We start from the raw sequence: 26,299 nt of genomic DNA on the forward strand, positions 1-26,299 counted from the left end.
GTTTTCTGACATTGACATGTTTGACATCTCCTTCTCTTTTGTCTTTCTCTTCTGCACACCTGATCACTCAGTATTTGCATTCAAAACACTACTAAGGTCCAGTGAGGCTGCAGTTGTTATGCTTCTCTGGTGCACAGAGAAAGCTTTGCTTGGGTTTAGAGGAAAGGCAGCAACTAAAGTTTCCACTGGTTTATTGCAGAAAAGCCAAACTTGAGGACTTACGATGAGATGAATGAGTTACTTGTGCAGATGGTGATAGACTTCTCTAAAACATTAAAAAATAGAGCTGAATTCTTTGCAAGTATGGGTATGGAACCAGGATCCTTTGAAAAACTGTTTTATTTAGCTCAGTGTTACTTGAAAGGAAGGTGAGCTAAATGTTTAAACAAAAGCATGTGTTTAACAAACAATTTAAGGGTTGACAAAACTTTTTCCCTTGGCTTGCTTACTTCAGTTGCAACCATGTGCTTTAGAGCAAGTACATACTATTTCATTATATTGTAAATCCAAAAATCTATTCAAGTACCCCTGAGACGGTTTAGAAGTTTAATTTAGTTTAGGCTGTGTCAATTGATCAAGTCAATTGATGCTGCTAGCTTTCCTAAAGATTTGTTCAATCTAGCACCAAGATGGCTATTACTATGATTGTATTATACCATATCCTTGTGAAAAATACTCCCGTAATATCATTACTTCTCAAAAACACATAGCTAGTTTTCGTTTCCTTTCTGACCTCCATTATATCTCTTGATTTCCTCAACCTAGCAATTTTTGGCAGATTTGGAGCACTCAAATCTTTCTCCCCTCTATTCCTTTACCACATACTCTCAAGTGACTGAGTCGCCTGCTCTTCCAGCTACTTGTTATTTTTAGTTGAGCCGTTCTTCAGAAGGGATGTGCGTAATAGCATGCCAAATGGTGTTACTTAGATAAATATGTTAGTGTTACTATGCATTCAAATGATACTACAGCACTCTTTTCAAGTGTGTGTGTATATATACACACAGTCTGGTAATTCAATAGCCGTGTGTTTGTGTGTGCATGTGCACACATCCAATTAAAAGAGTGAAAAACATTTGGAGTACTTAAGCGGGGAGAGTACTGTTCAGTGTTTAGCCACGGACCAGGTCTCAGGCAGTGTAGGTGGAAGGAAACTGCCTTTGATAGGTTGAGGTACAGAAGAGACCATACTAAACAAATAATTGGCTTAGAGCAGGCTTTTATAACCTGATTATTGAATTACCAGACTCAATCTTTTCTTTGCGTGTTATCTTTTACTTAGAAGTGTTTTAAAATGATTTCATTCAGGATTTTTAGAGGATAGAAGTGATACTTGTTTTAGGGACCAAAAATAGTTAATAGCTGTTCCCCCCTCTTGCAACGTTTGTCAACTTGCTTCAGACACACTTTGCTGTTGTTTTCAATCTCAGTATTTGGAAATTATATTTTAGTACAGGGACTTTTTTGTAGTATTAAACTCTTCAGGCAATACTTGTCTCATAACCTAGGCTTACCTTGAGGAGAACCTTCCTGAATTATGTAGGTATTGAGGAACCAAGATATTTCTGCAGTTTGGTATTGTTCTGGGCACTCCTTATTTTAGAACTCTGTGTGTGTGATAACTGTCACTTATGTTTAAAAACAGATTGATCATGACAAGGTGGTTCTGTGGCAAAATTTTTGAAAAGTTTCCTTATGTAAGAGAAGAGGAGAAACTCAAATGGGACTTTCATCATTACATGAAAGACAGGAGCTTGTCTAACAATCCAGCTGAACCTTAGCTTGCGGAAAGCATAAGACAGGGTACCTAAGAAGCATGTTCTTTTTTTCAAAGTTATACAGTTCTCCAGTGTATTTTGAGCAAAGGTGACTGTTAAGAAATGTTCAGACAAATTCTTTTGGCCTGTCTTCCACATTATCTCTAGGGTATCAAAAATTGTTAAATTGTTCATTGTTCATTTGTTCAGCAGGAAGTCAGAAACCATTATAGTTAGTGTTGTATTAAAGCAGAAACTTTTTTCTGTGGAATGAAAGAAAGGTGTTTGCTTAGGGGTTACTGTAATCTTTCTGTTTTTTAACTTCTTAAAAAAAGAACATTGAAAAAATGTTATTTTGGTATATTTGAAAGAAAAAAAACGATCTCAGAATATAATCATTTGGAGTTCTAAATCTCCCCTTCTGTTCCTTTTCCCAGTCTCCCAATCCTAACTCCTCTTCTAGCTAAAATTCTTTGCAGAATTAACAATATCAGTGGTTCCCACAAACCCTCTTTCAGTGAACTTAGTGTAAGATAAGTGGAAAAAATTTATTATTGCCTCTTCTGTTCCTTTTTCATAGATGTTTGGTGTCAGAGCTTAATTAGCCTACCTCTACAGGACTACTGCAAAATACAACAGGTGGTCTGCAAATATTAATAATGTTTAAAGTAAAGTTTGTTAGATTTGGAGTTAGTACTGTGGCATCCTGTTGTATGATGACCAAGGGATGACTTTGATTACTGCGGTTTTTTCATTAAGTCTGATAAGGTAGGGGGGGTTTACATTGTGTAGGTTTGACTTCATGCTTATACCTCCCCACTCAATCTCAGACAAGTGGTACAATTCTCCTTTCCTTGCTGGTTGGGCTGAAAGACTAAATGGCTGTGGATTTTTGCATTCTTTTTAAAAGAAAACAAAGAGTACATAAGTCATGTCATTCTCGCTTAGTTTGCTTCACTACTTAGACAAAAGTTTGTATTCTGGAAGATTTTTTGTGCTAGGCAGTTGAGAACTGAGGGGCTAAAAAATAGTAAAAAAAAAAAAAAAAAAAATCTGAGTTCATCACTTAGGAAAGGATCTTATAGCCTGGATTCTTTCATTCTGACAACATCAACTCAAAATGTTTCCATGTATGTGCTGGAATTTTTTTTTTAATCTCTGCACCTTTTTGCCTGAAGGGGCTCCTGTTCCACAGTCTGGGGCAAGGCACAGACCCACTGGAGAGAATGCTGTTAAGAGGCCTTATTTCCACCAAAATGTGGAATCATCTCCTAGGGGTAGACATACCTGAAACAAATTTAAGATGCTTAGTTAGAAATTCTTGTGTAGCTTTTGCTGCTTTTCAACAGACTTGCATAGTATTTGGAATTCTGGAATTTAAAGGCAAAGCTATGTTTGTGCAAAGTTCCCCCCCACCTCTCTTCCTCCCCCGCCCCCCACCTTCCCTTTAAGAGCACTGCAGTCTTTGGACGTTTTAGTGTCTGTCCCTTACTGTGATAAGGGAAGGTTGTAGCATTGTAAAGTTGAATTATATGGACTATGCCCTGACTTGCACACAGAAATCTTAAAGGCAGGATTCATCAGAGATTTACCCAAAATCTACTCTTGGCTGGTGATGGAATCTAAAAAATCAAACCTGGTCTAACAGATCAATATTTAATTTTTTTGCTTAAAACAAAGCCATTTTTGTCTCTGAATAGTGATCTGAGTGAAATATATTAATATAGCTTTCAAGTAGGAGGGTAGAAATACACTACACAATCTGGGTTTTGAAAATTTGGCATGTAGATCTTTAAGCACAGAAAAAAAAAGCAATAAGACCTAGTCTTAATTGCAAGGTATGTGCCTGTTTGGGATTTTTTTTTTTTTTTTTTTTTTTTTTTTTTTTTTTTTGCTATCCTTTTCTTGATTGAAAAGGAAAACATTTTGCTAATTGTGTTTAAGGAACGTAGCGATTTCCTGTGTACCAGTAAAAATCTGACAGTGTACCTGGTACTGCTGACCATAATCTGCTTATTTAAAACACCATTCCTCCCCTTCTCTATTTACACCAAGCTGCCACTATACCTGCGTTCTTCCTGCCACTGAGGGTTTTAGCTTCCCCTTCCAAACACCTGGACTGATACTATCCCTGTTGGTTTTTTTATTCCCATTACTGCCTGTGGAAGCAGCAGTGGCAAGGAGCCAGCCTATGCTGCATCCAGCGGAGTCAATGTCAGACTGGCTCTGCCAAGTGCCAAATTCCAGCTTTGTTGCACTTCATTAGCTTGCACCACCTGTATCGCAGGCATTCTCATGCCTTTTGGAAGTGACTTCCAGCTTGATGCCTCTTGAAGTTTTGCAAGTGGTAAAGTTTCTGCCATGTTTCTAATTACTTTCTTCCTTATGGGCAATTACCCCCTCCTTTTTCTTTAAACCTACTTCTTGCATCATTTACAGGTTACAATAGATCATACTGTTTTCAGTTCAGCACTAGACTCTTAGCATCACTGAACGTCAAGCAGTTAAATGATTTAAGATATTTTTATCCTGTTAAGTATTTTGCAATGTTATTAAAATAAACGGACTCATTGCAGTGTCTTTTGGAATAATGTGTAAGGACAAAGTCTAATTAGCCTTCAGTTTAAGGTATGATTGTGAGACTATTTTAGCTGCTTTATTCCTGCTCTTTTAAATTACTGTAAATACTGAGGACTCGCATGGAAAGGAGTTTATCTGCAAAATCCAAATGGATTAGTCAGATGTATTAAACAGGTACCAGTAGCTTCTTACTGGGTCTGTTTTCAGCCAGGAAAGCTACATCTTTCTAGAAGATATGAATGAAAGCATATGTTACCTCAAATGGAATTGTAATTTCATGTTGCGCACACACAGTAATTGAGTGGCAGAAGCAAATGATGCCTGGACAGCACAAATTCCTAATTTCAACAATAAAAACATCTAGTTAATCAGCACTTCCCTGAGGATAATCCTTCATCTGAGCTGTTTAGCTGAGATCTGTCCATTGGATCTTGGATAGAACTTGGCCTGTGATATAAAAAGAACCTAACACTGCTCTTAATGGTTTCAGGGAGAAGAAGCATACTCAGGACTTCATTAGAACTTTTCTTTTAATTTTTCTTCTTTTACTCAGGACTTCATTAGAACTGTCCTATTTTGCTTTTCTTGAGCTCTGAATTCAGAAAAATGAGTACCTAAAATTGTTTTAGTTTCATATCAGATACTGAAGAACTACTGCAGATACTTTATATCTGAATGCAGACTTTTCCTGAAGATAGTAGGTGGTACTTACCTTTTACTTACAGCATTTGACAGTGGAAAATAGTTTGCACTTTATTCAAAACAAATTAAAAACAAGATCAAAGAGTGAAAAGACGGGGTAGTGTCTTACAGGCTGTTTCAGTTGCATCATGTCAGCAGCCTGGCTTGTACATTTTAACTGGATTGAACTTGGTCTACCCTTGTAGTTTTTACTTCTGGATAGTTCATAGTTCAAGTATAGCAAGCTGACACATTCCATTACTAATTTTTGTAACGTTAGCCACTGCTGTACAGGTTTTCGATCAGTGCTATTCACAGTTACAGAAGTTACAATAGTTTGTATCAGCTGTGGTTTTATTATACTGATTACACAAATCTGTTTCCTGATATTAGAGTGATCAATATTCTCAGTACTTAAACGGAATTTTGTATATATGGGAAGGAAAGAGGAAGAGAGCTTTCTCAAACCACTTTATGCTGATTTGAGAGGGAACTCTGTTTAAGAAAACTTTGAATTGGGGAAGCCTTTGGTTCCCTGGCAAATTCTGCCTTTTTCATCTTCAAGGTACTGTGGGCATAACCTATTTTATTAGGTCTTCCTATGAGGGACAGTAGTACCTAAGATGGGTAGTATAGCTCTAGTGTACTTCTGGTCTGTATTCCTTAGGAACACCCCCTTCTGGTCTGTATTCCTTAGGAACCCTTCTACTGAAGGATGCATATTCAACCCAGAAATAATTGGTTATTTGGGAATAGTATGTGACACAAGTTCTTTTGAAATGCCTTTAATTAGCATTCTGATGAAATGTCAGACACATGAAGTATCTTAATTTGTTTTTAATATAACCAGAAAGAGGGCTATGAGATTGGTTTAAGTTTCAGATGGCCTTCACTAGTGTCAGCAGAATGACTACTGTAAAACTACATATCTTAGGTTCTTGGAAAGAACTGCTTTACTCATACTGTAAAGGTTAGATAGTAAAGGGAGAGTGAATTTTACCACTCAATGCTTGGAGGTGTAAATAGGAATACAAGTACAGCTAGAATTTGGGAGGAAATATTAAATCACAAGTAATCATTTGGTTTCCAAGTGAACATATAATTAAAGGTTATATTGGCAAATTAATCTGTGGCAGTATTGCTGTACATATTTCTTTTGCTCGCCCTTCTGTTCATGTGTGGTTCTGTTATGGTTGTTTAAGAGTATGAGTCTGTGAAACTGGAAGTGGATGATGATGGGCTTTTCTTCCCTTGTGGTATTGAACGTTTGTCATAACTGCATAGTTTTTCAATTCAAAGTAAAATACAGAATTGAGATAGGGAGAATGTATAGGCCTTTTCACAGAATCACAGAATGGTTGAGGTTGGAAGGGACCTCTGGAGATCATCTAGTCCATTCCCCCTGCTCAAGCGGGATCACCTAGGGCATGTTAGACAGGGTGTCTGGGTGGGTTTTGAATATCTCCGGAGACAGAGACTCTACAACCCAAGTAGGCAGCCTGTTCCAGCGCTCTGTCACTCACAGGAAAGAAGTTCTTCGTATTCAGGCGGAACTTTGTGTTTCAGTTTGTGCCTGTTGCCTCTTGTCCTGTTGCATGGCACTACTGAAAAGAGTTTGGCCCATCCCCTTGACATGTCCCTTAAGGTATTTGTGTACATTGGTAAGATAGTTTGAAAACATCATTTGAAGATCATTTATATACATTGAAAAGATCAATTATCTTTTATATGTCTGTCTATTTCTCTGCCATAGAAGAATGAGTTGTAGAAAGTGCTATAATTCTGTTAGATAGCAAAGTACAAGCTACTCTTATTCTTTAATCATGTAGCTCATATCTGAGCCAAAGAAGGAACAGTCCTTTATTTGAACATGCAGCCTTTCGTTGCTGTCAGTGCTAAATCAGGAACTTGACAGTGTTGTTTGCATGTTGAGAAACCTTATTTAGATTTTGTTGGTGAAGCCACCTTCTTAGAAGTGTGGTTTCTTTAGCTACTAAGGCACTGATACATAAGGTCTGGATCCAGTTGCATGACTGTAGAAAATGTCCTGGCTGTCTTCCTTGCGTGCTGTGGCAAGGACTGCAGAATGAGATGCGTGCCTGTGATTCAGCCGCACCAGCTGTCTGGCACAGTAGCACAAACTGCCCTCCGTCAGTTTAAGCTAGTGTGTTGAATCAGCAGGGCTTACCCCATTGCATTTCTCAACCAGCAAAAAGAAAGTATCAGGTGGCAATTTTTGTGGTGCTTACAATGGAAAAGCAGTCGAAACAGCAGCAGTCCTGAGGGCGTGGAGAGTGTTAGTAGCATTTCCACAGCATGACTTTAGAAGCAGTAATTGGTTTTGTCATTCTACATCTGGTTGTAGTAGTGATGGAGTCTGATTTGTTCTCTGAGGTCATTTCTGCGCGTTGTTTTTCCAAGTTTCTGAACTTCTGTTTAGTTAAGCTGAAATTTGACTGGCTTCATGAAATCCATACTAAAAAAATTGCTTCACTGAACTTTTACACTTGAAGTGTATTAGCAGCTGTGGTTCTACGCATTTTTTGACCCTGCCTTGTAATCTGTACCTCTTTAAGAGAGGAAGAAGCTCTCTATCGCATAGTAATTAAACCAGTTGATGTTATAGTTGGTGATTTTTAGGGCAAGCAGTTTTTATTAGATGAGAAATACAATCTGTAAAAAGTCCTATATATGATTTCTTGTGTTAAGTATTAGATTAAATAGTAGAATGTAGCTTATAGGTGATTTCCAAAAACGCTGTCAATCTGAACACAAGTAATGTACTTTTTAAAAAAAAAAAAAAAAGTGGATTTTCTCTTCCATTTGTGATTTTTCCCCATTTCGTCAATTTCACCATCCCACAAATGTCACTTGAACTAAGTTTCTGAGAAGTTACTGTGTCAGTAGTTTGTCCTTGAGCTGCCAAAATGCTGACTTGGAGAATCCTCCTGTGATGTTGAAATTCTTCATCAAAAGTTGTTACGTCTCTACTTGCCTACAAAAACAAAACAAACAAAAACAAAACAGAACAAAAAAGGCAGTATCTAGACTTGTTAGGCCAGAGAACAGCTTCCACATTTATAGAGGGATACATTTCAGTGTGAGTAAATAGTTGAAACAAAGTATCAGTTGTGAACACAGAAATGAACTGTTTTGGGACAATTCTGTTAGTATGTTTTATTCTTTGTAGCAATCAACTCCATGCAGTAGAGTTTAGAATGAGGAGTTGCACAGTCTTCTTCTGTCTACCTTTCGAGTCCCTCTTTAAAAGCAAGATCTTTCTCTGAGTTTCCATACTTTATGGTTATAGTACAAATCTTAAATCAAAGACCAGTCAATGTAATCGGTGGTAAGAAGCTCAGTGGCTTTGCACAGCAGGTATTTATTGGGTAATTTCATTTTCATCTGAAATCTGTTTCATGATAGGTAAAATTAAAAAGACGTCCTCCTAGATTTATCAATGCAATCTATTGTCACTTTTGTTTTTTGATTTATAAATCACTTTAAAGAACTCTTTCCCTAATGTTAATGTTCTTAATGAGTTTGAAGTGTTTTGTATTGTTTATATCCTCCTACCATGTTAAAAAAAAAAAAAAAAAAAAAAAAAAGTGTTATTTCAACTTCTCTTGAGATAGGTGAAGAATTACATTTCACATCTCTACAGATTTAGCATGCAAACGTATAATATTCTTGTTAATAATCGAAGTACTGTATTAATTGTATTTATTTTACACTGTAATTCTGTTCAGGAATTGGAAAATGTACAGATTTGTAGTCTCAGGAGGCTGTTTGATTCTGACTTTACACAGACAGATGAACTGTTGAAGTGGTTTGGAAGTTTTTTTCCCCCTACTTGAATTACTTCTATCCTGCAATGAGTGCCTTTTTATCCTCACCTTTAGCTGTTGAACCACAGAAGTGGGAAGACTGGGGCTACCCACCTGAAGTATAATCAAGGTCTTAAACACACATCACTTACAGTGAGCCCCTTTGTTTCCATAGTTCTGTGACCTTATTTCCTGATCCATTAACCATTAATTTCTTTTGTAAAATTGGGACATTCTCACTTGCTCTTGGAATGGAAGTACAAAGACCAACTCGCTGTATAAATGTTTGAAAAGCCTTTTGAGCAAAGATGTGTCGCTTCATCTAAATGCAGTCTTGAAGTACTGCTGTGAATGATGGCTTATTTCATAACATTTTGGAAGATTTTACATAAATTTGTCCTCTGACCACTCAAACTTGTTATATGATTAGCCATTTATGAATAAACACTGACATCTTAGTTGGCTCACTAGGTGTGTGTATTTTTTGTAACAGCTCCTTTGGATTTCAAAGTGACTACAGAATTCAAGATAGGGGAGGAGAAATTCTGAACAAAGGAGCTTTCTGAATAGCTGTAACTGTATCTGGCTAGATGTAAAATACAGTCTGTTTTTGCAGGTAGAACACGTCTGTTTTGAAATAGACCAAAATGAAAATTTTTTTTGAATGATAGAAAATCAGACCTGGGTAGCCAAGTAGGTTGTGTTTTGATGATGTAAAATAGAAAATCGCGGATCAGCTGTGAAACATTGAGTGTTTTTAACACTACATGTTTTTTTGGAGGGGGGGGCATTTTTCAAAAGATTATAGGCACTTTATGAAGATTTCTGCAACTAAAATGCATTTTTAAAGAAACTTTGAAAATCAAATGTAGAGATAAATGTGTGTGTGTGTGTGTATGTATATATGTGTATATATATAAATACACATACACACATATATATATGACTTCTGATCTTGGGCTCCTGCTTGTATAGCAGTAAGCAGGGGTTCTCTGTTAATTACTTTTCTCCATATCACTGTATCTTCTTCCTTTTGAAGCAAGTATTATTTTCCTGGATGATTTTTTATTTTCCCCCGCAAAAAAAATCCTTTTTGCAGACTTACTGCAACTTTGGAAGCAACTTTTGGGGGTGAGTTGGTCAGTCTTCTATTATCTGTTTATTCTGCCGTACTGGGACATTAATATGGCTTTTTGAAAATTTATGTGCTTGACTGCCTACCTGCCTTTTGGTAGCAGTTCTGTCAGCAGTTCAGGGCTGAGATGGCAGCTGTATGTGATGGACACTGGATGATGATGATTTATGAAGAATACTGTGTTACCTTTGAATAATAACACAGCTCAGTGCTTTGCAGCTTTATTAGAAAGACAGTGAATATTTTGGGAATTGTCATTCACAGTATTTTAACAGATTCATGAAAAAATGGTGTTAGTCTACTAAAACTCCCAGTTTTGAGTCTTATAGTTCTGTTCCTCCACTCCATCAAGTTCTGCAAAACTAAAACTTGCATTTGCTTGAATATTTCTCTACAACTCTGATTTTGTTTTAGTTTGTAGGCCTTTTGTGTGTGCCTGTATACTGTATAACTCTTAGTGTTTTTCCAGAGCATAATTCCAGGTGTTTTTTTCTCAGCAGTTTGATTGCGGGAACAGTCACTGAATCTGTTCTTAGCAGTTGTCTGAATTTTCTTAGACTGCGTAAGATGATTTATAGTCATTTCTTTCCTCTGCTGCTGGAGGTGCAGCCTACCTGCAGAGTTAGGATTACTGTGAATAGTGTTTTGGGATCATGGTTGCCAAAGTCTCATGTTTGTAAGGATCAAGCAAAGATAGTCATTCATCCTCCTGTGTTGAAGATGCCTCAGTGATGTGTTTTTTTAGGCAAAGCTGAACAAACTGTGAATGTGTAGTGTTAAACTTGCAGCATGTTTCAACGATATGGAAGTTTATTAGAGCAGGGACTGGAATCACAGGGAGTGTTACATAATAAAGCCTAAAAAAATATGATCTAATATTGAAGTTTTGCACTCTGAGATTGATTTCAGCATGGGTGACAGAGTGATTATTCCTGACTCTTTCTCAATTTTGAAAACCATCAACAATCATTAAATAAACCTCTACTTACCTGTATAAACTCAACTTAATGCTATCCTTCAGGCTAACAAATTAAAGTTATGATTCTGAATATATTAAAGATAATAAGAAACCTAGTGACTTTAATAGTAAAGGGAACATGTTCAGTTTCAGTTTCACATTAAAAAGAAGTCTTTGAAGTAAATGGAATACTTTTTTGGCACTTTAGTATGTCATACTTTCAAAAGTGAAATAGGTTAATAAACTTGTTAAGAAACAATCAATTGTTGGGCTCCTATGGCACTTATTTTCAAAATGTGACCTTTTCTGCTGGGGAGAAGTGAACGTGAGACTGTAAAAGGTAAGAAAGGAAGTGTATATGCACTCTATCTAGCAGTTTGTATGCCTAGAATTTCTGCAAGGTTCTGCTTCTCATTTGAGTGGTGGAATAAGGGTCTCCAGATTACTGAAGGTACAAAAATATGGACTTGAAGTCCCGTAGAAAAACGGGATCAAATGATACCATTTTCTTTTCCTTTTGATGTGATTGTTTTCAGCGTGTACTCTTCATTTCTGTAAAATGATAATACCTCTGTTGTTTATTATTTATGTATCACTCATACATCAAAAAATATGCAAAAACTTTTTACAGTCTCTTTCTCGCGCGCGCTCTCTCTCTCTTACATGCATGCCAAAAAAACCTGAATTCAAAGTGTATGCAATGGTGTATCTAATGCACTTCTCAAGTCTGGTAAAATATGCTTGGGTAGGATAGGATAAAGTGCTGTCTTTGGTTAAACTGTGTTGTACCTCTAGAACAGATCTGCTAAATGCAGAAATACACTTTGCTGTAGGCCAGAGCTAAACTGAGCTGTTTCTAAAATTCCTCTGTATTTGGAGATTATCTTTGGAATACTTAAGTCTGCTGCCTTTTCTTCAGTGCTGCTTACTACACTGTGATTGTGAAAATGTGATGAATGCAGTGAAGTTCTGGAAGGTTAGCAGGAATTTGCTATTGTTTGGCAAATCAGTGAATTCAAATGCTGTTTTTCTGCAAAGAAAATAAGAGGATTTGAAAATAATCTGTCAGTAACAAAGCCAGTAGTTTCTCCAGGTTGTGTATGCAGGATATCAACTCTTATAAAGGGAGAAAGGATGGCAGCAACATAGAAGTAACCCTGGCTCACTGCTAGGCCATGTCCCTCTTGATAACTGTCTATATCCATCCAAGCATGGACTATGTCTAAAGGTTTGGAAATGTGCTTATACTCTAAGTCAAAGAGCTCAAGCATCTGTTCCAGGTATATTTTACTTCTGAGAGCTGTTGTGTTCATGTGATTATGGTGGACCCATCACTGAATCCACTGTGTTGTTTTTGAAAGCAAAGTACTAACAAAGCTCCTCTGGCTTTCCACTTCATGTCTGAAAGTGATGGGAAAAGCAAACATTTTTTTCAACTTCATATAGATAGGAGTCTAACAGTATCAAATATTGACCTTGTATGTGAATGAGCAAGATATTTGCTATCTGTCTGTCCCTGGGTTCATACAAAAGTGACAGTTCCTTGTGAGAGGAGCTGGATAAAGCTTTTTTACTGGCTCTAAGCAGCTGACATCTGTAAATTCTTGTAAAGAAAAAACTTGACTGAGAAGATTGCGGTCCTTCCTCATGTTTCACTAGACATTGGTGCCTGTGGATTTGAGGAAAAAGGACGCTCTTGTGTCTTGTTATGATTACGTTATTGTAGTGAACAAAATAAAGTATTGACTTTTATTGCAAAATACAGGAAATTTGGGAAGGAAGGAATATTCCTGTTTTATTTAAAACTACTTTGTTTGTACACTGGAAACAGTTTGTTCTAAAAGTAACATATTTCACTAATATATCTCAACATAATTATTAATAAGCAAAACAAAAAATCATTGCTTAGAAATATACATAAAAAACCACATTGCTTGTTTCATTAGTTTGCTTAATGCTTTAAAATGCAGATTTAGAGCGCTACATGTTTGTGAAACCTATGAATTTTGCATTTCTGTTTTTTCTTAATAGAATTATGCGGTTAACAGCTGGTCTGAAGATTTATTGTTGTTTGCAGCCCCATTAAACAAATTTTCCTTAGATTTACACACGGAGTACTTAAATTCTGGGATTTATTTCTTGTTCCTATAAAACCAAACTTACTACTATTCTTTCTGAGGAATTATTCTTGTTACCAGAGGTCTGTGGTGTGCATCTGTCACCTGTTCTTCTCTTGGTATTTTCTTCTTGACAAGTATCTGAGTACCTGGGAAAAAAAACAAGGGTTTTTTCCATTGCCACTTAAAAACTTAAGACATGAATAATCTCGTTACCTTGAATGGAACTGCTTGCCTACCAAGCACTAAGTATGGCTGCATGGGATTGCAGGTTCAGGTCTGCACTGAATTTTGTTCATTGACATGCCAACATCTTTTTCTTTTGACTCTAATGTTTCAGAGGAGAAAGGATTGCAGCTAGATGTTATTTCAGTTATTTGTCATGTAGAAGGAGAGTTCATGATACCATGTTCATCTGGTTTTATATATTGTTCCATGTAGTTGTCTTTTTCATTCATTTTGTCATGTGTCTTCTCAGGACAATATTTATAATGAAGTTTTGGTCTAACTCAGGAAAAGTTTTGAAGCTGTTACCATATTTCAAAATTCCTCATCTTACCTTCAAAAGTAACTTATAAACCTATGAGTCATTTCAAATCAATGAATAACATTCTAAAATACTGCAGCCCTTTTGAAAACAGGATTTGAGATAATCTATGTTTCATTCTTTAAGAAAGTATGTTCAAAAGCAACAGTATGTTTGAAAGGCTGGATTCTAGGAGTTTAAAAAAAATCTTTGGTTCTTTCAAAGCTAAGCTAAATTTGGGTTAGTGCGGAAACACTGTGTATCCAGGGAGAAGTGGCAGGATTGACTGTTTTGGAAGAATTAGTTGCAGAGTGAAGAAGGTATTGAAGAAAAAAACAGTTCGGCTCAAGTGATCCTTATAACCTGTGGCATATGAGGGGATGGGCTGTATGGGGAGGAAGCCTCAAACATATCCTGAGGAATGCTCAATTACTACAAGCAGGTAGGAGACGAACGAGACCAGTTAGGTTTGGTGGTTTCCATCCCTTTCATAAATACACCCTTGCTCATCTGAGGCAGCACTAAATTTAGAAAACGCATCAAAACACAAAACTGATGGAGCCCACAGGCATTTGCAGATGTCTATCTAAAGAGGTTTGGAAGCTTCAGTATTGTTTCTGCAGCCGGGAAGGATTGTGATTGCTTATGTTTGAGGCTGGAAGGCTGCCGCTTTCCTTCCTTTTGTTCTGCTTCCTTTGCAGAATAGAGCATAGAAGACCACAACAGACACTATAATTAGTGGTGAAAAGTAATTGCAGAGGTGACTATTTCAGCACCCACAGCACCAGTCACCGAATCTACCAGGTTCCTCCCAGCTCTTACTATTTTGTTGGCAGCAGTTTCTTCCTTACTTGGACGAGCATCTCAACCATTACAAGTGAGGGGTTGATGAAAGTGAAGACAAAAGGAAAAGGAGATGATAAATACATTTGCTTTTTCCTGTTACTGTTCATTTCCTATGGTAGTTTATACGCTCAACTTCCCGTGCCATGTGATTAGCGTTCAGACTGACACCTCCCTGCCCAGACTCTGCCTTAGGGGGTTTGGCTGTTCTCCTATGAACTTACTTTCTAAGCTCTCTGGTCTTCTTCCTGCCTTAAAGTAAATAACCTCAAGTAACCCAAAGTTTCCTTAATTTTTCACCTGTTCAAAATCTTTGCGTTTTGGCAACTAATCACTTTGATTTCACGTGCAAGTTTACCTTTCCAAACAAGGTTTGATTTTCTGGACAAAGCTGAAGAAATCTGCTAGTAATAAGGAAGAAAACATTCTTTGCATAGGTGTGTCTTCCTACATGATGAGCAATGTACTATTTTGGTCCACATTTCCTAATGCTTTGGTAGTTAACACTGCTTTAGGCTTTCTGAACAGATGACTTGATAGAATGATCAGCCTATGCTGACAGCGCTTCTGCAGTGGGTCCCCTGCACCGTAGTGGAGTCTTCTTCCTTTCGATTTCATTACAAGCTTATAACACTGTTCTGCAGTTTAGTTTCTTTCAGCAGCTTTGGTTATTAATTATTTGTAAAGCATTGGGAGAAACTGAATTGGATTCTATTAGAAAACCTGTCTTGCATCTACAATCAGAGAACAGCATGTTTTTATTTGGCTTGTTTGTCTGCTGGTACGTTGTTAGCAAAGATGCATTTAACCAATGCTTTGCTCTTTTCCCATTCGAAAACTTGCTATTGCTGGTTCTCATGGTCTGATACCAGTGTGTTGCCCAATACACAGCTTTAGGGATTCTGGAGAGAGCTCAAACCTTATCCCTTTCCACTTATGTTTGCATTGTAGTATTTTAAAATGTGCGGGACTCCTGCTCACAAAACTAAGCGTACACAGTTTTTCGCTGGAAGGTGGAGATAATCTGCAAGTCGTAAGTTCTTGCTGTTGTGTGATTTTAAAACCAATCTGTCATCTGTTGTCTGAGGTCCTCACCAGACAACCAGCAGTACAGTGTCTCTAAAATCCTTAATATTTAAAAGCAAATAAACTTTTTTGAAATCTGTCTTTTGAAATATGAACATTTGTGCAGCACTTAACCACCTGCTTTTCATGCCTCTGAGAGGTTCATGGAGTTGTTTATATTGAAGTTTGAGTAAATACTCAAGTGTATTTTAAAAACATGTATGTTGTTAATCATTTCTCTTGCTTTTTAATAACATTTCATGTGATTAGTTCACTGCTTAAGTGTTAATACATTAAAAATTCCTGATTGTTGCCTAAGTCATTTCTGTATTTTTTTTTTATTGACAGAAATGTATTAAAGTAAACGTAGGTTTGTTGCACATATAGGATAATACATTGCCAATTAGGTAGACAATGATTATTGCCTTATTCTCAGAGAAAAGAAGTCTTGCCAAACCTGTGATAATTTGAAAATAAGAGTTTAGATTACCCACAGAGTAATTACCCACAGATTCCAATCTAAAAGATATAGCTAACTACATAGAAATTGGAATATAATTTCTTAATAGATATTGAATGTATTTATTTGAAAAAGAGTCCAAGAATCATTAAAAAGTGTTCATAAATTTGCAATAAATATGGAATTAGAGGAATTTGGCCACCCGGAATTTGCTGTTTGAAATGTTAGCTTAACTTCTGTTTCTGTTAAAAGCAAGTATAATAATCTAGGTGATTTTAGAGTTAATTTGATACCAGATGCTTTGATTTTCTTTTTCTCATGCTCAATCTTTGGACTGGATTACTATAAGAGGGAAGCTTTTGACTAGAGGATCTGAACTGAATGGAGGGAGGTGGTGGATTATCTTTTAAGTATGTCAGGGAAAAAAGGAAAAATTTGACTGAATTACAAAATAGAATTGTTTTGGACTTTGTGGTTTTTTTCTGCAAAATATTAAAAGAAAATTCTAATATGTTGTGAATTTAAAATCAAGATAAGAATTTGAAGGAATATTTTTGTGTGTGTAAGAAGAAAATACACAATATATTACAAATTCTGTTATCCTATAAACACGAGCAACAGTGTAGCAAGTTGAACTTGGAAGAGTCAAATACAGCTATCAGATGAGGTAGATACCAGTAAGGCTTTCAAGTTCCGACATAATTGGAGCAAGAAGGTTGTCGCACTGATTGAAGGAAATTTTTTCAGTATCGAATCCCCTGTATGAGTAAGAAATTCTGTATTGTGCTTTTTTCGATAGTCCAGCTCATATGAAGGTGGAAGCATAGCCTAAAGTAAGCTGGCAGCCTAAATGGCACAAAACAGGGCAGTGAATATGTGGACCAAATGTTTTTATGGACCCCCATATTCAGCATTCATTATAAAGTTCATGCATAATATTTGTCTTCATGTATACATGTAAGACCATCTGCTTGTCTCAAAAATCTCAGTGGAAAGAGCTTCACAGAAAGCTGGAAAATGTCCTTTTATATTAAGGATCCTAACTCACTCAGACCTTTTCAAAACTGCAGTTTCTTCCTCAACAAAGCATACTTCATTTTATTTCTCTGAATTACTTCAGAATCATTAAAATCACTTGCATTTCTTTTAATATGAGGATAATCTGCTAATTCCAAATATAATAATGGACTTTTCTGGCTTTTTTTGTATGTGTTGTTCTGCAGGTTAAAGTGGGGAAGAAAAACGCAAACATATTTGGATATATTTGCAACATGAATCGTGCTTTTAGCAGGAAGAAAGGTAAGTAATCCATCTCCCCAGATGTTCTTGCTGGATGCTGTTAGAACTTCTAGGGATTTAATTTCTGCGTTTATTATATACATTCATTGGGTCATATTTTTGGAGAAGCTGTTCTAGAAAGCATGCTTTAATATTCTGAATATCTCATACAACAGAATATTTCTTAGCTTTAGGAATCTATTTGGAGCTCGCAGCAATCTGCAATGTACCCTTTCTAAAAGTATTACAAACCACTAAATATTCGGAGATAAGTATATTGCCCTTTCAGCTTGCTTATCCTCTTTTCATGATCTGTTTGTGATTAAATACAACTTTTAGACAGGAAAATACTCAGTACCTGTCCAAAGAATGATAGCCTTTCTACTGATTAATTAGAAGTTGTTTGAACTACCAATTTACATATATTATGGAGCATTTTCTGTTGTAGAAATATTATGATTCAAGAACTGTAAAAAAAAAATATACATTTTATTTTCTGTTTCTTGATGAGTAGATGCAGGTTAATCCAAAGTTACTTTAATAGGGTTATCTTCTATGAATCTCCTTCATTCCTCTATTAAAAATAAATTTGAGAGCAATTTTATGAGTGTTCCTGCTGCTTCACTGAGCATGACAAAACTTGTGAAAACATGCATCTATCACAGTAGTAGGAGCTTCTGTTTCATGATCCAATTTTGGCTCATGGGTGCTGATGAGTCAGCTTAATTTTTCTTTTAAAGTCTGGTGTGGTAGGTGATCACTTTGAAATTTTTTTAATCTCTTCAAATACCATTGAAGATTGTAGTGCAAGAAGTAATCAGTTCTGTTAGTCTTAAGGTACATTTATATCTTGATAATCCCAGTCTTTGATGCAGTTTGGGCAGTTTAGGGATTTTAATGTATTGTTGTAAGAGATCTTTGCTATGTTTTCTCATTTTTAGCATACTGTTCTATGAATATGGACGACTTAAATATTTGTTCTTACGTGCTTGTGCATACATGTCATGTGTATACACAAACTAGAAAGCACTAATGTGTTTTATTTTTAGTGAATAAAGGTTCATCTCTCAGTTAAATTTGGCACATTTTGCCAATTTTTGGCATTAGTATTGGAGCTGGTTCATGTAAGTAAACAAAAATGAGCTAGCATTTGTTGGTTTTGTTTCATAAGGAACGTAAAAGAAATCTAGTTTCTTTTAGATAGAGACTTATCTAAATACAGAATGACTGTAATCCAAACCTAGGAGTAAAAAAGCAAAACTTTTTCTCAAAACAGTGTTAAAAATGTAGGAACATATATCCACTTTGGACTAAATTTAGTCCTGAAATAGATGTGAAACCACTAGATTTTATTGATGTTGTAGAGGATGCAAATTGATTCAGTTTCAGTAACTGGAAAAAAAGCTAATTGACCTTTGTTTTAATTTTTCTAATTCCGCAACATTAAAATAGTAAAATGAAAAAGCTTCAGTAAGATTGAAAATGTTTTTTAAAATGCAAATTGGAAAAAAAAGGAGGGTAGCAGCAACCATTTCAAACTACAATGTGCAAATCTAACTCCCATGCTTATACAAGCAGCAGGCTTTTAATATTCTAACACACCTTACTTCAAAATATTTCTCTAGTTTAATCAATAGTTTTATACGACCAGAAGTCCCAGGAAAACAAAGTAGTCACTGTGATTCCTACTAAGGTATGGTTGTATAGTACACAGTCAAAATTTATTTCAATGATTTTTCATTTTAATGAATGAAAAAAATTAAAGCAGTAATATACAAATTTGAAGAATTTGAATTATAAAAAGTGTTGGTCTCTGAAAAGAGCATCAGCTGACCTTTCACTGACAGATTTTCTCAGTTGTCACTTCCAGATGGATATATGTTTTTCAGCTTCAAACTCATATGCTCACACAAAATAATATATCAGGTTAGAGATCATTTAAAAAAAACTTGACACTCGTAAGTCCACAGACACTGACAGCCTGCACCCATGTGTGCTGACGGAGCTGGTGGACGTCATGGCTAGGCCACTCTCCATCCTCTCTGAAAGCTCATGGAGAACAGGAGAGATGTCTGAGGACTGGAAGAAAGCCAGTGTCACTCCAGCCTTCAGAAAGGGCAAGGAGGAGGATCCAGGCAACTATAGGCCAGTCAGCCTCACCTCTATCCCTGGAAAGGTGATGAAACCACTCATTCTGGATGTCATCTCCAGACATATGGAGGAAAAGAAGGTGATCAGGAGTAGTCAGCATGGATTCACCAAGGGGAAATCACGCTTAACCAATCTGATCGCCTTCTGTGATGGAATGACTGGCTGGGTAGATGAGGGAAGAGCAGAGGACATTGAATACCTTGACTTCAGCACTTTCAACTCTGCCTCCCCTAACATCCTCAATAGGTAAGCTCAGGAAGTGCAGGTTAGATGAGTAGACAGTGAGGTGGATAGACAACTGGCTGAAAGGCAGAGCTCAGAGGGTTGTGATCAGTGGCACAGAGTCTAATTAGAAGTTAGCTAGTAGTGTCCCCCAAGGGTCAGTACTGGGGCCAGTCTTGTTCAACTTATTCATCAGTGACCAGGATGAAAGGTCAAAGTACACCCTCAGGAAGTCTGCTGATGATAAAAAACAGAGGTGGCTGATACACCAGAGGTCTGTGCTGCCATTCAGAGAGACCTGGATAAGCTGAAGAGTTGGGCAGAGAGGGACCTCATGAAGTTCAACAAGGGCAAGTGCAGAATCCTGTGTTCAGGGAGAAATAACTTCACGCACCAGTAAGTGCTTGGAGCATACCTGCGAGAAAGTAGCTCTGCAGGGAAAGCCCTGGTGAACAAGTCGATCGCAAGCCAGTAACGGTCCTCGGAGCAAAGACAGCCAACGGTATCCTGGGCTGCATCAGGAAGGGCGCTGCCAGCAGGTCGCGGGAAGACGATAAACCTTCCCATCTACTCAGCCCTGGGCTGCGTCCAGTTCTGGGCTCACCAACACAAGACACGCAGGGAGCTACTGCAGAGCGCCCAGCAGAGGGCTATTAAATAATTACGGCGCTGGAGCAGCTCTCATATGAAGAAACGCTGAGAGCTGCGATTATGCAGCCTGGAGAAGAGAAGGCTGGAGGAAGGGGGAAGTCTTACCAATGCGAATAAGTAACTGAAGGGAGGGTGTCAAGACGATGGAGCCAGACTCTTCACGCTGGTGCCCGGCGACATGATGAGAGGCAACGGGCACAAACACACGAAATTTCACTTGAACTCAAAAAAGCACTTCACTGTGAGAGTGGTCGAAGAGCGCAACAGGCTGCCCAGAGAGGCTGCCCAGTTTCCATTCTTGGGGTCATTCAAAAGCTGTCTGGACATGCTCCTAGGCAGTATGCTCTATGTGACCATGCTTGAGCAGTGGCTTTGGACTAGATCTCCACAGGTCCTTTCCAACCTCAACCACTCTGATCTATGGAATGTATGTGTCTCCAAGGCACATTTTATGCTTTAAAAAAAAAACCATTTTTGCACCATATATATTTCTTGGTATCGGCCTGTACATTTTTGGGTTATTAACCTCTGTTACTAAACACAGATTGTGCTGAGTCTCTGTAGTTTATTCCTATAGAAGGTGATTTTAGAAGAATGTTGGTAGATGTATGATTGTTAATAATAATAATGATTGTTAATAATCCAAATGGAAATTCTAGTACCAAACATTAAATCTAATTTTGTTTAAGGTATCAGTATTGCTTGTAGTCAAGAAAACACTTCGCATAAGATAGAATAGGTGTTCTGACTAGCAAAAGTGTGGTTTGTGAGGTATGTTTTTTTTTAACAGTAAAGAATACCTTAATACTGTTAAAAAAAAAAAAAAGAAAGAAAGAAAAGAAAAACACTTTTTAAAAAAAATCTGGTGTAAGTGAAATAGAGTGTATGTAAACACACTGAAAAAATAAGCTTTTTGCTTTTTGATCATTAATAGATGTAGCACTGATCTTGTAGGATTTTCTTCTTTAGAAGACTAAGCTGATTCTTGTAAGATCTTTTCATATAAAGAAAATTTCGTAAAACGTGAGAAAGACTGAAAGATTCCAAAATCTCTTCTATTAGTGAGGAAAATGTCTGTTGTCAAAGGGATTTTGCTTCAGTAGGGAATAAGGTTTAGTTCTTCTGGAATTGATTGCATTTTCACTGTAACACTGAAAGGGTATTCAGATAGGTGTCTTATGTTCTCTCTGTGTCAAGTGTAATGGCCACTCAGACTTATGATTTGATAAATGCTTTGAGAACAGGGTTAAGTAGATCTTACACCTGTCACATGTATAAGTGTGGGGTTTGGGGAAGCTTGCTTGATGTTGCCCTATTAAGCAGGGTTTCACTATTTGGAAAAAATAGTTCAACTATACCTCTCTACTACATCAGTTCTATAATATTTAAGGGCAATAAGTAACGTGGAGAGGAAGGTATCTCAAAAAGGGAACAACTCTTCAGCACTGTTACTGCTTTTCTTTTTGCTACAAACAATGGCCAGTTGTGACTGTTCTCTAAGATAATGTCGTCATTCATAATTTAAAGTGCAGCACACTTCTGGATCCTTGTTTTATGTGCGTGTTCCATGAACATGGCCCCTTACCCTACTCAACCACCAGTCAGGCTTCTGCAGTGACTCAAACCAGTGCTTCCTGGTGCAAGGAGCACTTGGCGTGAAATGTACATTGTAAAAGGACTTTTTCGTTATAATAGAAAAGAGCTGGCATGATCCAGAGGGACCAAGAAGGGACTGAGATCTCAATTGAGTTAAGCATCTTACCATGAAGGTGCCCAGCCTCTCCCCTCCTTGCAATCCGTCTCTAAAACCATGCATCTTCAAAATGTTAATTTAATGCACTTCTACCAGTCTTAGTCGATGAGTGCACGTAGGCAGAGAGCAAAACCTGAGAAGCCTTTCACCCACATAGAGTTCTCTTGAAAATTAGGTTGGATGCTGTTTTACTATAGGGAAGCTCAGTCTGAACTGCATATTTAGCATGTGGTGTATTTGAGAAGGTGTTGCACGTAAGTTAAAGAATTACTGACTCTCTTAAGTGGGGCTGTGGCTTGCCATGTGCACTTGAATTCTCAGCACTGTTCCCTTTTCCCTCTTTTCTCTCTCACATTGGCAGTAGGTTTGGGAAAAGCCCACCGCATGGCTCATGGGTTGGCCTCCTAGAAATTCTCATTCAGGCTGTGATCCTACTTGTTTCTATCGTCTTTAGATGGTTCGGATTCATAATTTTCAAAAAATATCTGGGCAGTTCTTTGAACTTTCATGCAGATATTAAGTGCAAGGCAACATAAGTTAAGAGCTTCAGACAAGGTATAAAATAGGTATGGTTTTTGAGGTATGATAGCACAAGTCGCTTCACTTTCTACTTTTATCAAGTTAGATGCATGCATTTGTCAGTTTTGTTTTATTTGGGCTTTTAAGGCTCTTTTTAAGGACTTACTGTATTACTTATTTGTGAAGTCTCTAGATTTTCCTGCTATATAACCAATAAAATAATAATGTGGACTGTGTTTTTTCATTGTGTTTTGTAGTAGGGTTTCATTTTTTGTTTATTGCTTCAGAATGAATAATTTAGTAAACCATGAAAACTCATTTAAAATTGACTTTAGAAGTAAGGGGTAAAATAAATAGCAAGCCATGTTTAGCTCACCTATTTAAAGAATACCTTTTTAATGGGTTTTCTTTTTTCATAGTTTTTAGGATGGTTTGCAAAACCTGTTCTGAAATCTGGTGTTTTTCAATTGTTGAATCAAACTACCTCAAAACAGTATTTCAAACAGTTGTTGAAAAATAATGACATGAGTCCAAAATCAGAGCTTATAATTCAGCAGGAGACACTCATAACAAGAATTTACTAGTATCTGCATTGTTTTGCAAGTCTTTACTATGAATGTGAATTTTGCCTCTCACTGATTTTTGTTCAGTGTTAGAGATTTTTTCAAAAATACCACCATCCTTTTAATTGTTACCTGCTTTTAGCAAATAAGCTTCTAACATCAATGGAAAATTTAATCCTGTGTCACAGGATCTGCTGATTTGTATGTGCAAGTTGGAAATGCTGCTTGCTGACTCAAGGTTTTAATCAATGGCATGAGTCTTCAAAGAGTCCTGACATCTTTTTGGTACCCCAGTGACTTACAGATTTCTTCCTCCTTATCAGCTGACAGCAACCACCCATGTTTTCTTATCTCTTCTGAATTAGGGCACCAAGATTCATGGGAATGCGTTTCTGACAGTGTTACTTTGTTACCACAATCTCTGTTGTGGCATTACGGTTGGAGGTTGGTAGGCAAGTGGATGGTTTCACAACAATGTGTGTAGTAAAGCTTTGTATCTAGTAATAATAGCAGAATGAAAACCAGCTGCTTAATTAACATCAGTCTTTCAGACTTGGTCCCCAAGTTAAATAGTATCTTTTTTCAACTTTGAACTTGTCCTGCTTGGGGATGGGAAGAAGGTACATGGAAACATTCAAACATTATTGGTACCTATCTACTCATTAATCTGTTTATAAAAATGATAAGGCCCTATTGTGCTGGTGCTAGTTAATGAAGTGATTGGGGGATTTTTTATTTTACTTTATTTTCTGAGACTCAAAATATTACTTTGGGGCGCTTTTACTATTGAATTTTTACTACTAAAAATTCAGAAATATGCCAGTATCCTGCAGAAGCTAGTAAATTGTTGAGATGTAAGAGACAGGGAATTTCAATGTTTTTGTCAGCAAGGTGCAGACATATTTCAGAGCTGAACTTTCCTCTGTGGAGGTCTTTGCTCTGCTGGAGTAAACATTATGGAACAGAGAGGATTCCTGCCTTATGTGACTGCTTCTTCTGCATCTGGGTCTTTCAGTCAACCGCAGAGACTACTTTGCTTGTCTGACTTTCACTACTGCAGTGAATTGAAATATAATGCTTACAGTTATTTTTTTGAGTTATCAGGCTTTATTTCAATATTTCTAATTCACACTGTCACTTTTTTCGTTCTGCATAACCTCAACTTTTGATATTGTACACTGTACAGAGACTAGGCTTCAGTTCTGAATGTATTTTGGGGTACTAGTTCCATTCCTGGTTCCAATATTCCAGTCACAAGCCACAACCAGATAGGGGAAGAGCCACTTCAGTGCAAAAGCGTACTCATGGGTGCCTTTGAATGGAGGAATCATGCTTCCTTAATCAAGAAGTGGCAATATCACTCTTCAGTGATGGACCTGAACATTTTGTCATATAGAGTGAAATTTGCTTAAAGAAGAAAAATCTGCTCCAGCTTTGGAGTTTTGATCCTGTTACAGTTGTGACTGTGGTAACTACCTTGTTTTACAGGTTTTTTTGCTTCTCGTATGTTTCAAAATTTTCTTGTTCGTTTAATGTCAGTAAATTTTGCAGCTTTTGCTCTTGATAAGACCAAAGAAATTAACTGAAGTTTATTCTTGTGCATGACTAGAGAAGAGTTAATTGCTCTATTGCAACTCCTATTAAAGGCAATATCCAAGGCTAGAATTTTCTTTTAAGCTATTATGTTACTTAATTCCATAACATTCCAGGTTTTGTGACTTTAATTCATGCCAATTAATACAGAAGTCTCATGTTGAAAATACTACTCCCTATTGAATGTATGGAAAATAAAATACTCTCTTGTGTTGTAGAATTTCTCCTGCAGTTGGTAATACACTTCAGAACTTTGAGTCTTCATACATTTTAAAGCTTCTTCATTTGAAAGCATTTTTACAGGATTTCTGAACTACTGATACAAATAATATATTTTTAATGTTTAGAATTCCATCTTACATTATTCATTTTAAATGATCCTTAAAAAGGGAGGAAGATATAAACAGCGAATTCATGTCACCATATAAAATGCACAGACGGAAAAGTAAGATGACAGTGTGGTCTTCTGAGATGTGAAAATTATTAAGGGAAAATATGCAAGTTTATTTAGAATACATAATGAAAGATTATGTAAGATCTGAATTGCTGAATCATTTACTGCAATCTGAGTTTCTTCTGTTTAGGTATGGAAAGAATAGGGCTGTTTTTCTATTCATTTTCACTTTGATAATTTTTCAAAAATAATTTTGAAATTTACATGAAAGTTGCTTCATGTAAAGGTTTGGGAAGTTGTAAGATACACTGCTTTTCCTTCCAGCCCCAAAAACTACTTTGGACAGATAGTATCTGAATAAAATTAGGATGATTGATGCTTTTCAGATAGATGGTTATAGTTGTATTTAACAATTGGATAATCTATTCAGTGCTTCTTTTTGCTTTCCTGTAGACAAAACATGGATGCACACTCCTGAAGCCTTGTCGAAGCATTATATTCCCTATAATGCGAAGGTAAGAAAATATGAAGTTCTCTTGTCCTCTTGCCTTTAGAACACAGTGCATTCTGTCTTAATTTTCATTTCAAAATTGCAGACATGAATTTGCTAAATGAAGTGGTGAGGAAAAGCTTACTAAGTAATGAATATTTTGCAGATGAAAAACTTGTTTCCTAAATGATAGCCAATTTACTCTATTTGAATTACTTTGTAGTTTAATAGAAAGTATTCTTGATCTCCTGTTCTGCTTGATGCTCTGTGGATGCCAACTGGATAGAAATTCTGAGTGCAAAGGAAAGTAGAATCAAGCTGCTTACAGTATCACAAGAATCAAAAGTAACAGCATGAACTACTTCTGAAAATAGCAAAGGCAATGAATCAAGGCCTTTGCTTGGTATACTGAAATATCAAGTATTTGGAAATTTGGTAGAATCACAGAATGGTTGAGGTTGGAAGGGACCTCTGGAGATCATTTAGTCCAACCCCCCTGCTCAAGCGGGGTCACCTAGAGCATGTTGTACAGGATTGTGTCCAACCAAGTTTTGAATATCTCCAGAGACGGAGACTCCACAACCTCTCTGGGCAATGTGTGCCAGTGCTCTGTCACTCTCACGGTAAAGTAGTTCTCCCTTATATTCAGGTGGAGCTTCCTGGTTGATAATGCGATTTTTGCACAGTAAAATCAGAAGTCTTACTCTGATGCTTTCTCATCCCAGTTACAATACAG

General features: G+C 36.9%; 1 protein-coding gene across 5 annotated transcripts in view; it reads left to right on the plus strand.

The window, feature by feature from the left end:
* Positions 1 to 26,299, plus strand: part of GULP1 (GULP PTB domain containing engulfment adaptor 1) — a 122,789-nt gene that overhangs the window by 47,203 nt on the left and 49,287 nt on the right. For all 5 annotated transcript variants that reach the window (XM_062578479.1, XM_062578481.1, XM_062578478.1 and 2 more), the window contains 2 exons: positions 17,173 to 17,248; positions 25,527 to 25,588. In XM_062578479.1, the coding sequence (XP_062434463.1) occupies positions 17,221 to 17,248; positions 25,527 to 25,588 (90 nt within the window). In that variant the 5' untranslated portion in view covers positions 17,173 to 17,220. The remainder of the gene's footprint in view (positions 1 to 17,172; positions 17,249 to 25,526; positions 25,589 to 26,299) is intronic.

This window comes from Rhea pennata, chromosome 6 (genome assembly GCF_028389875.1).
Source record: "Rhea pennata isolate bPtePen1 chromosome 6, bPtePen1.pri, whole genome shotgun sequence".
NCBI lineage: Eukaryota > Metazoa > Chordata > Aves > Rheiformes > Rheidae > Rhea > Rhea pennata.